The 13,044-nt window shown below is 41.9% G+C and overlaps 1 protein-coding gene across 1 annotated transcript; it reads left to right on the top strand.

Annotated features, from left to right (window-relative positions):
- The first annotated feature begins 890 nt into the window (after window positions 1-890).
- Window positions 891-9,885, top strand: AANAT (aralkylamine N-acetyltransferase). Its single transcript, XM_066586967.1, has 4 exons — window positions 891-970; window positions 6,654-6,840; window positions 8,579-8,733; window positions 9,544-9,885. Exons 2-4 carry the CDS (start codon window positions 6,696-6,698, stop codon window positions 9,847-9,849), a joined length of 606 nt encoding a protein of 201 aa, XP_066443064.1. The 5' UTR covers window positions 891-970; window positions 6,654-6,695; the 3' UTR covers window positions 9,850-9,885.
- The last annotated feature ends 3,159 nt before the right edge of the window (window positions 9,886-13,044 follow it).

Raw genomic sequence — 13,044 nt, 5'->3', positions numbered from 1 at the left:
TCCGCATCTGACCCCGCACAGCTGCTGTTGAAAGCTTTGAATCTTATTATCGGTCTATTTATAGGACATAAGTGTATAATAATGCACTGAGGTGAATGGCCTGTGAGTGCGATTGGCTCACTGACATCTTAATCCCCCATGAAGCCCTCTTCATCAGCATATAAATACCCAATGCAAGCCCAAATATTCATACATTACACATAGTTTGCCTTTTTTTTTCAGCATAAATTTTGTAAAAAAAAAAAAAAAAAAAAAAAAGGAAATAAATGAATGAGAGATAGCGTAGAATCATTTCCATGAGAAGCAAACTAACATTTAATTCAACAGTTTATTTATCGGTTTTCTTAGGGAAAAAAAAACACTAATCTGGAAACCTGCTTAGACTGCTTGGATGTTCAAGTAAATAAACATCAAGATTTACGGCATAAAGAAGCCCAATTAAACTTTTTATTCAGATAATCCGTAACAAAAGTAAAAAATAAAGCCACAGTAAGATCCACCAGCAGCGGTAGCCAGCCTGCTTACTGATGGTTTCCAATTAGAAACAATAGAGTAAAATGCAAAAAATCTGCTATATCCATGATAAATCAGCTCTTACATATTCAAAAAACACAGAAAAATTGAAATGCTCTGTATATGTTTACATAGTGCCAACCCCAAGAGGATAAGGATCTGCTAAATTCTAATTACTTTAAGCCAATAAGACTGGTGAGAGTCTAGAGTACTAGCAGACAGGAGTGAAAGTTTCTCTCTCATTCTTTCTGGCAGGCGCTGGCAGAATCTTAAACCCTTTATAGGCCGGTCACGTGAGTGATAAACAACTTAATTCAGAAGATGTCATCATAAGCAGGCAGCTCAGGAGATCAGTGGACACAGGCAACACCTACACAACTACAGGTTCTTCCTGTTCTCCTTCGCTTCTTCTTGGCCCCACTTGGGAGCTGTCCGCCAAGGTCAGTGCTGAACACAGGTGAGTAGTCTCGGGGAAAGGCTGAAAACAACTGATTGGTGATGGAAAAAGTTTTCCTTTCTTCTTACGAAGGCATATTTAACACATTACTAAAATCAGGATTATTTATTGGACAGTCTGTGATACTGACTGCATATATGGCATAGTATGATCACTATTTACAGCACCAATATGCTTTCTATGGTAAGGTTTGTTGGTCAAGATTAGCTTTCTTTATGTGTGTGTATATATATATATATATATATGTGTGTAGCAGAGCTAATCTTATCATTCAGTTGTTTGCAGCTGTATCCAAGCTCAGTTAATGTAGCAGTTTTACTGTATGCAAAAGTATACATTGTGATAACATAAATAGTTACAAACAAACTTTTTAGGACCTGCACAGCTCCACTCCAATTGTAAGGTTGGTTATTTTCACTCTATTCTCTATTTATCTGCCGATTTCATCTAACACACACACAGTAGAGACACGTCCATTGCATATGTACATATTTTCTCTCCCCCTCTCTCTAAGTGCTCATTTACAAATCTCTCCTCCACAATTAACACATAGCAATTATATTAATAGGACTACTCTATTTGTGACGCAGGTTTCTCACATGCACTATGCTCAATAATTAATGGTGTGTAGGGTTGTTTAGACAATTATTTTAAATGTGGGATAGTTCATATTCCATTGAGTAGAAATGTTCTGGCTTTCCATTTTCATCCATTCATTCGGATGTTTTATTTATGGAGCCGATTCGGGAACGGCACATTTTTAGCCGACTACGTTTAGAAATCATTGCTGGCTTCGGATTCTTAAGAAAATCTATCATATTTTAGCTGAAATACACAGAGAGTAAACTGAAGACTCTTTGAAATAGCACGGAGCTTCACAGAAGGACAAAGGGGATAGCCAGTATTGGACAGCTCCAGTGTCATGTACATATGGCTAATCACTGGATCCTATGTGAATAGGAACATTCTGACTGCACTCCAACTATAGCTCTTCAGAGAAATGAGGATTAGGTTTGTTGGATTTCAAGCTGCTCAGTTCTTTGTCCTTCAAGGAGAGAAGTCTCTGCTAGCAGCATGTCTCTCTCAAGGCTGAGGGTGCATGGTTATGGGAAAGGTGGGGTAGATATCTGTATGAGTATTTCCTTCTATTTAATCACAAATGACCTCTTTAATACAAGGTGATCAGCTAGATTTTGTTTTTCAGACCATTGGCAAAGTGCTAATTTTGCCAGGGGAAGCTGCAGTTGGCTGCTTATTTTCTTAGCAAAGCCCCTACAGGGAAACCGTCCAGCAAATGTTCTGTGACTTTCCTATTCAAATGAATAGGTAGTAGTGGATAAAAGGAGAAGTAGAGCAACCTCAATAGGAAATTGCTAGAATGAAAGTTCGCGGAGGGAAGGATTTCTTAAGGAGCATATACCATCAAAAGCAGTCTATGAATTTAAGTAACAGGTGCAGCTAATTAAGATATCGTAGAACCCACAAGAGTAGACCAATACCAAGGAAAGTAAAAAGAATGTGAATGAGGTATAATCTAATACCTATGAATGTACAAATAAGTAGAAGTATTAGCTCAACTTCTTTATTAGTAGAGATGAGCGAACGTACTCGTTTAGGGCGATTTCGCAATCGAGCGCCGCTTTTTTCGCGTAACTGACTACTCGGGCGAAAAGATTCGGGGGGCGGCGTGGTGGAGCGGGGCGTAGCAGTGGGGAACAGGGGGGAGCTCTCTTCCCCCCCCCCCCCACTCCTCTCTGCAACCCCCCGCTCACCCCGGCACCCCCTGAATCTTTTCCCCCGAGTAGTCAGTTACTCGAAAAAAGCGGTGCTCGACTGCGAAAATTACCCTAAACGAATACGTTCGCTCATCTCTATTTATTAGCATTACCAGCTAATATATGCATTTCAATGGAAACACACCTTTTTTTAGTAGTTGCTGGGGACATGCATCAGGAATGTTCAGTCACATCTGGACATATGGCTATGATAGCAGAGACCTAGTGGGTTCTAAAGTGTCTAGATTGGCTGGCTGCACCTGTTACTTAAATCCATTGACTGTTTTTAAGGGTATAGCCCCTATAAGAATTACTGATGCAGAGGTGATTTGCCTTGAAACGCACAATTTTTACATTCTTCATAATTATTAGGTTGCACCATAATCTCAAATTCCTATTACTTTCCATGACATTCATATGAATGGGGCTTGCAGAAAGCCATGTACATGCTACTACAGAAACAACCTCATTCACGGGTATGGAACGGATTCTCAGTTTCAGAAATTTCTGCAAGAAATTTGCCAAGTGTGAAGAACTGCAGCTTGTTAGTGTCCCTCCACCCTGGCTCAAAGCTGAGGTCCCAATTGAATGCTCCCACCTCCAAGAGGTGTATATGTCATCAAAGGGCATGTGGAAAAGGGTGGTCGAGGTGAAACAACCCTTTAATTCCCAACATTCATAAGATTGTCCTTTTTTACCTGGTTTATTTTGAATTAATGCTCATATATTCACGCCACTCAGGCAAAGAAGTAGTAACCAGTTTTCCAACACCAGATCCAATTAGTCTGCATTGGAGTAAGGGAAGTGCAGGGAAGTGGAAAACTGCTTCCACACCCGGCATATAGAATCACAATCAGGAAATCTTCCAGCACTCTTAAATGAATTGAAAGAAACTTTATTCTATCTTTATGAAAAGCAAAAAATTAGGAGGAAAGATGAAAACCAGGAATGCTTATGTATTTTGAGACATACAGCTGTGGCCCTTAGTCATAGCGCAGACTCAGTCATGATAAGAGCCACGAGTGTATAGCTTGAAATGTCTAAGTGTTCCTGTTTTTAATCTTTGCTAATTTTTTCAACTTTTTATCAAGCCAGAATAAAGTTTGTTGTAATTTAATGCTGGAAGATTTCCTGCTTGTGACCCGTAAGCATTGCAGTCCTTAGCGCTACATCTTATAAAGCTTTAGCTCTGCAGGCTGTCCTAGGGAGAGCCACAGCTTCGAGATCAATGGAATATAGAAAAGTCATACTTCTAACAAGATGCATTTACTACCAGTATCTAAGCCATGGTTTGTCTGCAAATGTCCACAATATTCAACACTTATATGAATATTTCTATCAGTCATTTATGGCATATTGACAGAAGATTTCATAAAATGTCCAATAGGCGCAGGTCCCAGAGGTGAGACCCCCTCCTCCCCCAAACTTGCTCTGCTGCATCCAGGCTCCTAGAAGTGGCAGTGGTTTATGGAAATGGCCAAGCACCTTGGCTACACTGGTTCTGTAACTCACATAGAAGTGAATGGCTTCTCGCCAAGAAAAGCTTCAGTACCAAAATAACTTTGAAGGTATATTAGTATTTATTGTCCATTGATGGTTGGAAGCAACCAGCTTGTATCACCAACCATGCATTTAGTTACCCAGCATGACATTTTCTGCGTGGGTATCAAATGTAAGAAAACTCATGGATCTGGTTCTGCAGCTTAGACCCATTCACTTGAATACTAGACAAGAGTGAATCTGGTATTGGATGATAGCAGCCATGTTTCTTCAACCCATTCTGCCTGTGTACCCAAACTGATTCTTTAATGTCTATGGCCTAAATTATTTTAAAGCATGAAAAAAAGTTAATCCCATTTTTTTTTTACATTTTTAAGGGAAACGGTCACCTGGAAAATGGTTTTTAATCTGCGGCCATACCGTTATGCAGTATAAAACAAGCTTTTTTGCATTTCCATGAATTATTACTTTGATGGATGTGCGACGATTATGTGAATGCATCACCTTGAGTCAAAGAGTTGGCGCCCTCTTCTCTCTGATTTAATGCATCACTGCCTAAGCTCAGCATCTCCACCTGCTTGCCGGACCCTTTTGTTTTGATGTCAACACTGGTAAATGCTGAAATCTCACGCATGCACCGTGTACCCTACTGCTATGTATTACTGTGCATGGGCACTGTGCCAGGTAAAGTCAAGGTATATACCAGCAGTGACGCCAAGACATGAGGGGGTAGGGGGGGACCAAGTGTAAAGGCCAAGTTTAGGCAGTGACAGAGAGAAGACTGTACCACCACTTTGGCTTGAGGTAGCACATTTGCATAACCGATGAGCAACCTTTAAATGTAAGATTTTCTGCAAATGCAAAAAGCTATTTTTTTTTTGCATGCAGTCATGTCTACCTTACTTGTGTTATACCATTTAATACTATGGTGGTGGAATGAAAACCATTTTCCAGGTAGAAGTTCCCTTTAACACCATCTTATACCGTGCCTAACAGAGTCAACTACATTATATCTATCTATAAGAGCTTTGTTTCCTCCTGTCCTACATGAAGGCACAGAAGTTAGCATACAAATATAGATGGAAGCTTTCTAAAGCTATTTAGCTAATCCCTAAAGACAGGGACACATTGCTTTCTTTCCGAGTTTAAACAATATGACATTAAGTTTATCAGGAAGAACTATTGAAATAAGAATCGGATATCCAGAGCAAAATGAACAATTTAGTAAGCCATTTAGGTCACCCATACACTGCTTGATCCTCATCTTCCCCAACATCTGCTGTCGGAGGAGAGCAGGGAGGCTGCACATTAGATGATCGTCTGATTCTGCCAAAATCAACAGGGTCGGACAATCTATATACAATGTGTATAGGCATCCTAAGGCCAGTTTCACGCGGCCTAGAATCTCATGCATACAAATCTCACACGAATATGAACCCCATAATTTTGAATGGGGTCATTCACAAGAGCGATGTGTTCCTGAAAACTATAGAAACGGAATCTGACAGGTGACATTCTGTAAACCTGTCACTTGGGCTTCTAATGTAGAAGCCCCCTCAGCAGGTTTACGGGACACCACTCGTGACATCTCTGCCGACTGGAGCCGTCATGCAGAGCACGGCAGCAGGGAGGGTAGTATTGGTTTTATTTATTTTTTATATAATGCCCCACAATTACTCAGAAAACTCTTTTAAATAGGGGTGTGTTGTAATATCAGACTCAAACTGTTAAGAGTGGCGTTTTCTTTTTTCTAATCCCTGAAAGCCTCTTTAAATATTCTGTTCTTGAGTTTCTAAGTTGAAGGAGTATTCTCAACTCCTCTAGGACAGCAGCCAGTCCTTTGGGCATTTATCAAGGTGCTTCTAGCCGCTTACTATAGAGGTAACTACAAGACAGCGCCATTTTAGCCACAAACTATGCTGCAATTCCTTCCACATCAGGTGGCCAGGAGCTTCGCCATGCAGCAAAAGACTGGGAAGTGGCTGCAACATTTATCTAGAGTTGTGACCTGTTCATTCTGTTGATCAGGTCTGACACCTCTGTACGTGAATAACTCAGTAATATGCTATTACTTTCTAAGGCAAGAAAACCCCTTTACATTTTCTAGTGGATCGTATAAAACCGTAGGCAGTTGATGGTTGCTGTATATATTGTTCTGCATCTGATCTGGTTGGCAAATTTAGGAGAAAAACAAACAATATAAAAAAATCCTGCTTTAATAGCGGCAAAACATGTAAAAACCTCTCAATTGCAGGGTAGAAATATGCTTGAATATTCATAAGGAAGAACGGACACCTAAATGGATGTGATGTACCCCCTTTTTGACACTGTTAGTGCCCTTGTCTGTCTGAGTCATTGGAGCAGTCTTTATAAGCGATGCTGACAGGTGCTTGCTTATTTCCAAACAGGATTCGCTATTGGTACGGAGTCATAGAGACACAGAGCTCGCCATGTCTGTGGTGAATGTACTACCTTTCATGAAGCCAATCCACATTCGATCACCTCGCCAGCAGAGACGCCACACACTTCCTGCCAGTGAATTCCGCTGTCTTTCCCCGGAAGATGCAGTCAGTGTGTTTGAGATAGAAAGAGAGGGTAAGTAAAGAGGTCTTTAAATAAATTCTAATTGGCAAGGTAAAATAACAGAGGACGCCCAACCTGCTGTATGTTGCCAGAGTAATGGGCACAGTTTGTGTTTAAAAAGTTATTGGAAGATTGTGGCAGGGTCTGCCAACAATCAAAGTCTATGCTCACACCACATTTTGTGAAAAGTCTAGAGAGAAAGCTCTCCACTCATGCTGAACATAACCATGGGTCAATGGGAGGCTAATGGAGGCCAAAAGAATACTTTTTTTTCACAAGTGTATAGGAATGCACAGCAGACAATACTTTACTAAACAGTAAAGCACCTGAAAAAAATTAAGGGGTACATTTACTTACTGGTCTACTCCACAATACTTTAGTGGAAAAGTCTGCGCTTGCTCAAAAATTTTGCAACACTTTGTCCCCCTGCGCCGGCCCTGACACTTTTCTGAAAAGTGGATGGGACTTGTTAGTAGTGGTTTGGCTGCCTTGGAGCATTAGATTTATGTACAGAATGCATAAGAGGATTGCGCTGGGAGCAATCTTACAAAGCTTGGTGCAGGAAATGTCAGGCTTAGTAAATTTACCCCTAAATGTATGTATATATATTTTCCTTTGCTTTGTATATTACATACACACATATATTACATACATGCATACATACATACATACATACATACATATACAGGGTGCAGTCAAAAGGTCTGTTCCAGCACTCTTTCTCAATGCAGCTGTCCTATATTGAAATAATAAGGTACTTTGAATAGGAAGGCATGGGTGTGCTACATGATGGTATGGCGCATAAGTCCCTGGGAGCACCAGAACATGGATTTTAATTTTGTGTTGTGACCCCTGTAAAAGAGACAGACCCAAACCCAATTGTAAAGTTGAAGAGTAGCGTGTGAGAAGCAGGAATTTGCTTTCTATGTCTAAGTCCCATGGGACCCTGCTATGACTGAAGTAAGGAAAGTGTACTCGGAGTGACCTTCTTCTGCTACAATACAGGTAGGTCACCCAGGAAGTCATCCACTATTATCTGTGATTCAGGTACTGATCCGCGTTGGGAGCCCGTGGAATGAAAACACATCCAATAAACCAATCGTGCCAAATTCCAACCCTCAAGTTCATGCTGAAATTTGCATTGTCTTCTGATTGGGTTGTGCTCTTAACAGCAAAATGCATTGCACCTGCACTGAACTGGTGTTTCGCCATTCACAAACAAGGTCCCAGCAATGATGGTATCAGTTCTGCACTGTCAAACAGCTCCATGCATGTATCATAGCAGGAGGCCATTTCCAGTACTTTCCTTACTTCAGCCGTAGCAGAGCACCCATGGGGCTTCTCACATGCTACTCTTCAACTTTGTAATTGGGGTTTACCCTCTGTCTTACAGGGGCCACAATATAAAATTGAAATCCATGTTCCGGAGCCCGTGTGCCATACCATTGTGTAGTACATCTATGCTTTACTATCCAAGTACACGGTTATTTCAATATAGAACACCAGTATCAAGCTATAGAGCTGGATCAGATTTCCTGAAAGCACCATATATAATGCACACACTACTGTCTGGATCGGCTATCTAATATCCAATGAGCATTGTGACTGCTGCTGTATAGGCCTAAGAAAATGTAAGCAAAAACATTGTTATTCTCGCTAAGATTCTTCATGTGCTCCGTTTCGTTCCTATGACTGCAGATGGGGTGATTCTAATTTGGAGTCTCACTACTGTCTTTTTCTATTCTCACAGCCTTCATTTCTGTATCTGGGGAATGTCCCCTCCATCTGGACGAAGTAAGACATTTCTTAACCCTGTGCCCGGAGCTGTCACTTGGCTGGTTTGAAGAGGGGCGTCTTGTGGCATTTATCATTGGCTCATTATGGGATCAGGACAGGCTCAGTCAGGTAATAAAAACTACTCACACACTACTGTAGACTTGTACTATATATCAATAGGGTAGAAAAAGCTTAAGAAGTTTTGAAGTCGATACAAAGTAGTTCTATTGAACTTTCTTTGCAACACATAAATGTACAGATTCAATTCACCAAAGATACACAATTGTATCCCCAAAGGGGAGAGCAGAAAACCTTCACATACTGTTGCACGCTCAGCATAAGGATCCGGACAGCAGGATCCAAAGTTTAGCAGTCCATATAGTGTAGTAGCAGAGCAGCAGTATAATCAGTATATAATCACACAAGGATCATCAGATTAAAGTGTTTTATTCAGAGCACAGGTTCCACAGCACTGCAACGTTTCAACCGTTATCCGGTCTTTGTCATACGGTTGAAACGTTGCAGTGCTGTGGAGCCTGTACTCTGAATATAACACTTTGATCTGATGATCCTTGTGTGAGTATATACATAAATGTACAGATGGACACATTTGGCTCTGCTACATTAACTGTTTAGACTGCATTGTTTGTGCATGGTGATAATTTGTACTATGCAGAAAATTACTCGATTTAGATAAGGCTGGGACTACACCGAGACATTTTGTAGTGCCACTCCCCAAAAGTTACACTCCATCAAGCTGCACTCCCTGGAAATAAGTTGCAAGCAAGTAAATACACTCCTGTGAACCGCAGCGATCAATCAATAGTTACAATTGCACTGCAAAAAATCTCCACGTAATCCCAGCCTTAAAACTATAGAGAACACCCTAGTAAACGTCAGTACTACATATCGGTGCTTACCACCTTTGTCTCCTTGTAGGATGCCCTCACGCTGCACAAACCACATGGGTCATCAGTCCACATCCATGTCCTTGCTGTTCATCGCACATTCCGGCAGCAGGGCAAGGGATCCATCCTGCTCTGGCGTTACCTCCAGTACCTGCGTTGCCTGCCTTTTGCACGGCGGGCCGCGCTAATGTGTGAAGATTTTCTGGTTCCTTTCTACTCCAAGTGTGGCTTCAAGGCTGTGGGCCCGTGTGACATCACTGTTGGAGACCTGACCTTTATTGAAATGCAATGCCCAGTCAAAGGTCATGCCTTTATGCGTAGAAATAGTGGTTGCTAACCCCTAACCTTCCTCCTTCTCCAAGGACCCACTCATACAAGCATATTTTCTGTCCATATTACATCCGTATTTTTAAGGACGTAATACGGACATACATTGGTGTATTCAGATGTACGTATTTTATGCACGTATTAAAAAAAAAACCCACAGCATCTCCTATTTTCTTCCGTATTTATGGACTGAAATCACCCATTAAAGTCAATAGGATTGGGTAAAAGCACAGCAAGAACGCAGTTGGCATGCATATTCATTGTGGGGTTTTTTACGCATGCTGCCAGGAGACCGTGGGGGTGGGTAAATTAATTAAGCCTTCTTTGATTTTTTTTTTTCTGCGTGCGATAAAAACGCAGCGAGTATGGATGCTATATGGGTGTAAAAAAACACACATGCAGTGATAACTTCATTGACTGAAATTGCATACACCCATGTCAATATGCCCAAAGTTAAAATCCTTAACCCTTTTAGCGCTCAAGGGTTGCAACAGGTCTCAGAGAAGTCTGGTTCAACCTTGATGCCAAGCAAAGGCATTGATGGAGCTGCTGCAGGGGCTGACAGGGTTATGCTTTTAGTAATTCGGACATGAATTGGTTAATATGAAAGTATGAATTGCTCTCACTCCAATGCATCCTATGCATCTGGCTGCACACAAGAAGTCCTTTTTGCATCTTTGTATAAAATCCTGTAATCTTGCAAATTATTTCACTGTACAAATCCTCAATCTATGTAATCTGTCATAATAAATCTGCTCTTTTTTTCTGCTTTTCTATGTCTGACTTGCGGAAGCATTATTCCCCAATTCCGAATCACCAATGTCTACAGCTATTAGATATCATACTGTTAAATGCCATCTTTACTGGATATGGCATGATGGTGTATAGCTCAGGGAAGCAAGCCATACTGTGGGCTAGATCAGGGTCTATGAAGGCACAAGCTGGGATATAACGCTATATGATCATTTACTAGGGATGTTACAAATGGTAACAGGTGACTGTAAAGGGAGCACTACGGAAAGCATGAGAGCTCCTGCAGATGAATTCTGCATGCTCTAGGTTGTATGTGTGTCTAAAACGGAAGCCTATGACCGCAGAAGCCATAAGATCATTCAGGAGTGGTATCAGAGATGGAAACGTTTGCCTCTGGGTAGCTACTGCTAAATCTGAGGCCCCCCCAAAAATGGCATAGCTACAGCATTAAAGAATCATACTCAACCTCTGAACCGCCTATAGCAGGGGTGCAAAGTTTTCTGGTCTGAGGGTTACATTGCCATATCAAACCACTTTGAGGGCTGCAAGGGTATGCCCTTCTGAGACATTTATGGTATATCTTGTATAGCCCATAATAAATCAAAGTAAGTTCCACTTCCAAAACGCTCTCCTATGGGGAGAATGGGGGGGGGGGGGGGGGGGTCAACTTCCTAGCCCCTTCAGTCTGCACTGCACAGAAGAGGGGACAAGGCACGTGGATCTCTCCACTGTAGACGATAGCTGTCGAGGTAACGGCCTGACATTACCTAAGTTTTACAAAGTACAATAGAGAGAACTGCATGCATATACAATGCCTCATAACTCATATACTTATTTCAGCAGGGCTAAAAGGGGCAAGAGACTTTATTCTCCTAACATACAGGGGACCCAGCCATGGTCACACAGTGCACCCTTAGTACAGTACTTGTCCTAATATAAATAGGACCCAGACATGGCCACACAGTGCACCCTTAGTACTTGTCCTAATATACAGGGGACCCAGACATGACTACACAGTGTACCCTTAGTACTTGTCCTAATATATAGAGGACCCAGACATGACTACACAGTGTACCCTTAGTACTTGTCCTAATATATAGGGGACCCAGCCATGGCCACACAGTGCACCCTTAGTACTTGTCCTAATATATAGGAAACCCAGCCATGGTCACACAGTCCACCATTAGTATTTGTCCTTATAGGAGACCCAGACATGGCTACACAGTATACCCTTAGTACTTGTCCTAATATATAAGGGACCCAGCCATGACCACACAGCGCACGCTTAGTACTTCTCTTTATATATAAGGGACCCAGCCATGGCCACACAGCGCACCCTTAGTACTTCTCTTTATATATAGGGGTCTCAGCCATGGCTGGGTCCCCTATATATAAAGACAAGTACTAAGGGTGCGCTGTGTGGCCATGGCTGGGTCCCCTATATATATATATATATATATATATATATATATATATATATATATATATAGGGGACCCAGCCATGGCCACACAGCGCACCCTTAGTACTTGTCTTTATATATAGGGAACTCAGCCATGACCACACAGCGCACCATTAGTACTTGTCTTTATATATAGGGGACCCAGACATGACCACACAACGCACCCTTAGTACTTGCCTTTATATATAGGGGACTCAGCCATGACCACATTGCGCACCCTTAGTACTTGTCTTTATATATAGGGGACCCAGACATGACCACACAACGCACCCTTAGTACTTGTCTTTATATATAGGAGACTCAGCCATGACCACGCAGCGCACCCTTAGTACTTGTCTTTATATATAGAGAACTCAGCCATGACCACACAGCGCACCCTTAGTACTTGTCTTTATATATAGGGGACTCAGCCATGACCACACAGCGCACCCTTAGCACTTGTCTTTATATATAGGGGACTCAGCCATGGCCACACAGTCCACCATTAGTATTTGTCCTTATAGGAGACCCAGACATGGCTACACAGTATACCCTTAGTACTTGTCCTAATATATAAGGGACCCAGCCATGACCACACAGCGCACGCTTAGTACTTGTCTTTATATATAGGGGACTCAGCCATGGCCACACAGTGCACCCTTAGTACTTGTCCTAATATATAGGGAACCCAGCCATGGTCACACAGTCCACCATTAGTATTTGTCCTTATAGGAGACCCAGACATGGCTACACAGTATACCCTTAGTACTTGTCCTAATATATAAGGGACCCAGCCATGACCACACAGCGCACGCTTAGTACTTCTCTTTATATATAAGGGACCCAGCCATGGCCACACAGCGCACCCTTAGTACTTCTCTTTATATATAGGGGTCTCAGCCATGACCACACAGCGCACCCTTAGTACTTGCCTTTATATATAGAGGACTCAGCCATGACCACACAGCGCACCCTTAGTACTTGTCTTTATATATAGGGGACCCAGCCATGAC

The sequence above is a fragment of the Eleutherodactylus coqui genome, chromosome 13 (genome assembly GCF_035609145.1).
Source record: "Eleutherodactylus coqui strain aEleCoq1 chromosome 13, aEleCoq1.hap1, whole genome shotgun sequence".
Taxonomy (NCBI): Eukaryota; Metazoa; Chordata; class Amphibia; order Anura; family Eleutherodactylidae; genus Eleutherodactylus; species Eleutherodactylus coqui.
The sequence above is the reverse complement of the archived record's forward strand: the minus strand, read 5'-3'. Positions and strand labels throughout refer to the sequence as shown.

Excerpts from the sequence above, each read along its gene's own strand:
- AANAT (XM_066586967.1), top strand. The coding sequence starts at position 6,696 with ATGTCTGTGGTGAATGTACTACCTTTCATGAAGCCAATCCACATTCGA. Across the intron at positions 6,841-8,578 it reads GTTTGAGATAGAAAGAGAGG|CCTTCATTTCTGTATCTGGG; the intron begins GTAAGTAAAGAG and ends CTATTCTCACAG. Across the intron at positions 8,734-9,543 it reads ATCAGGACAGGCTCAGTCAG|GATGCCCTCACGCTGCACAA; the intron begins GTAATAAAAACT and ends GTCTCCTTGTAG.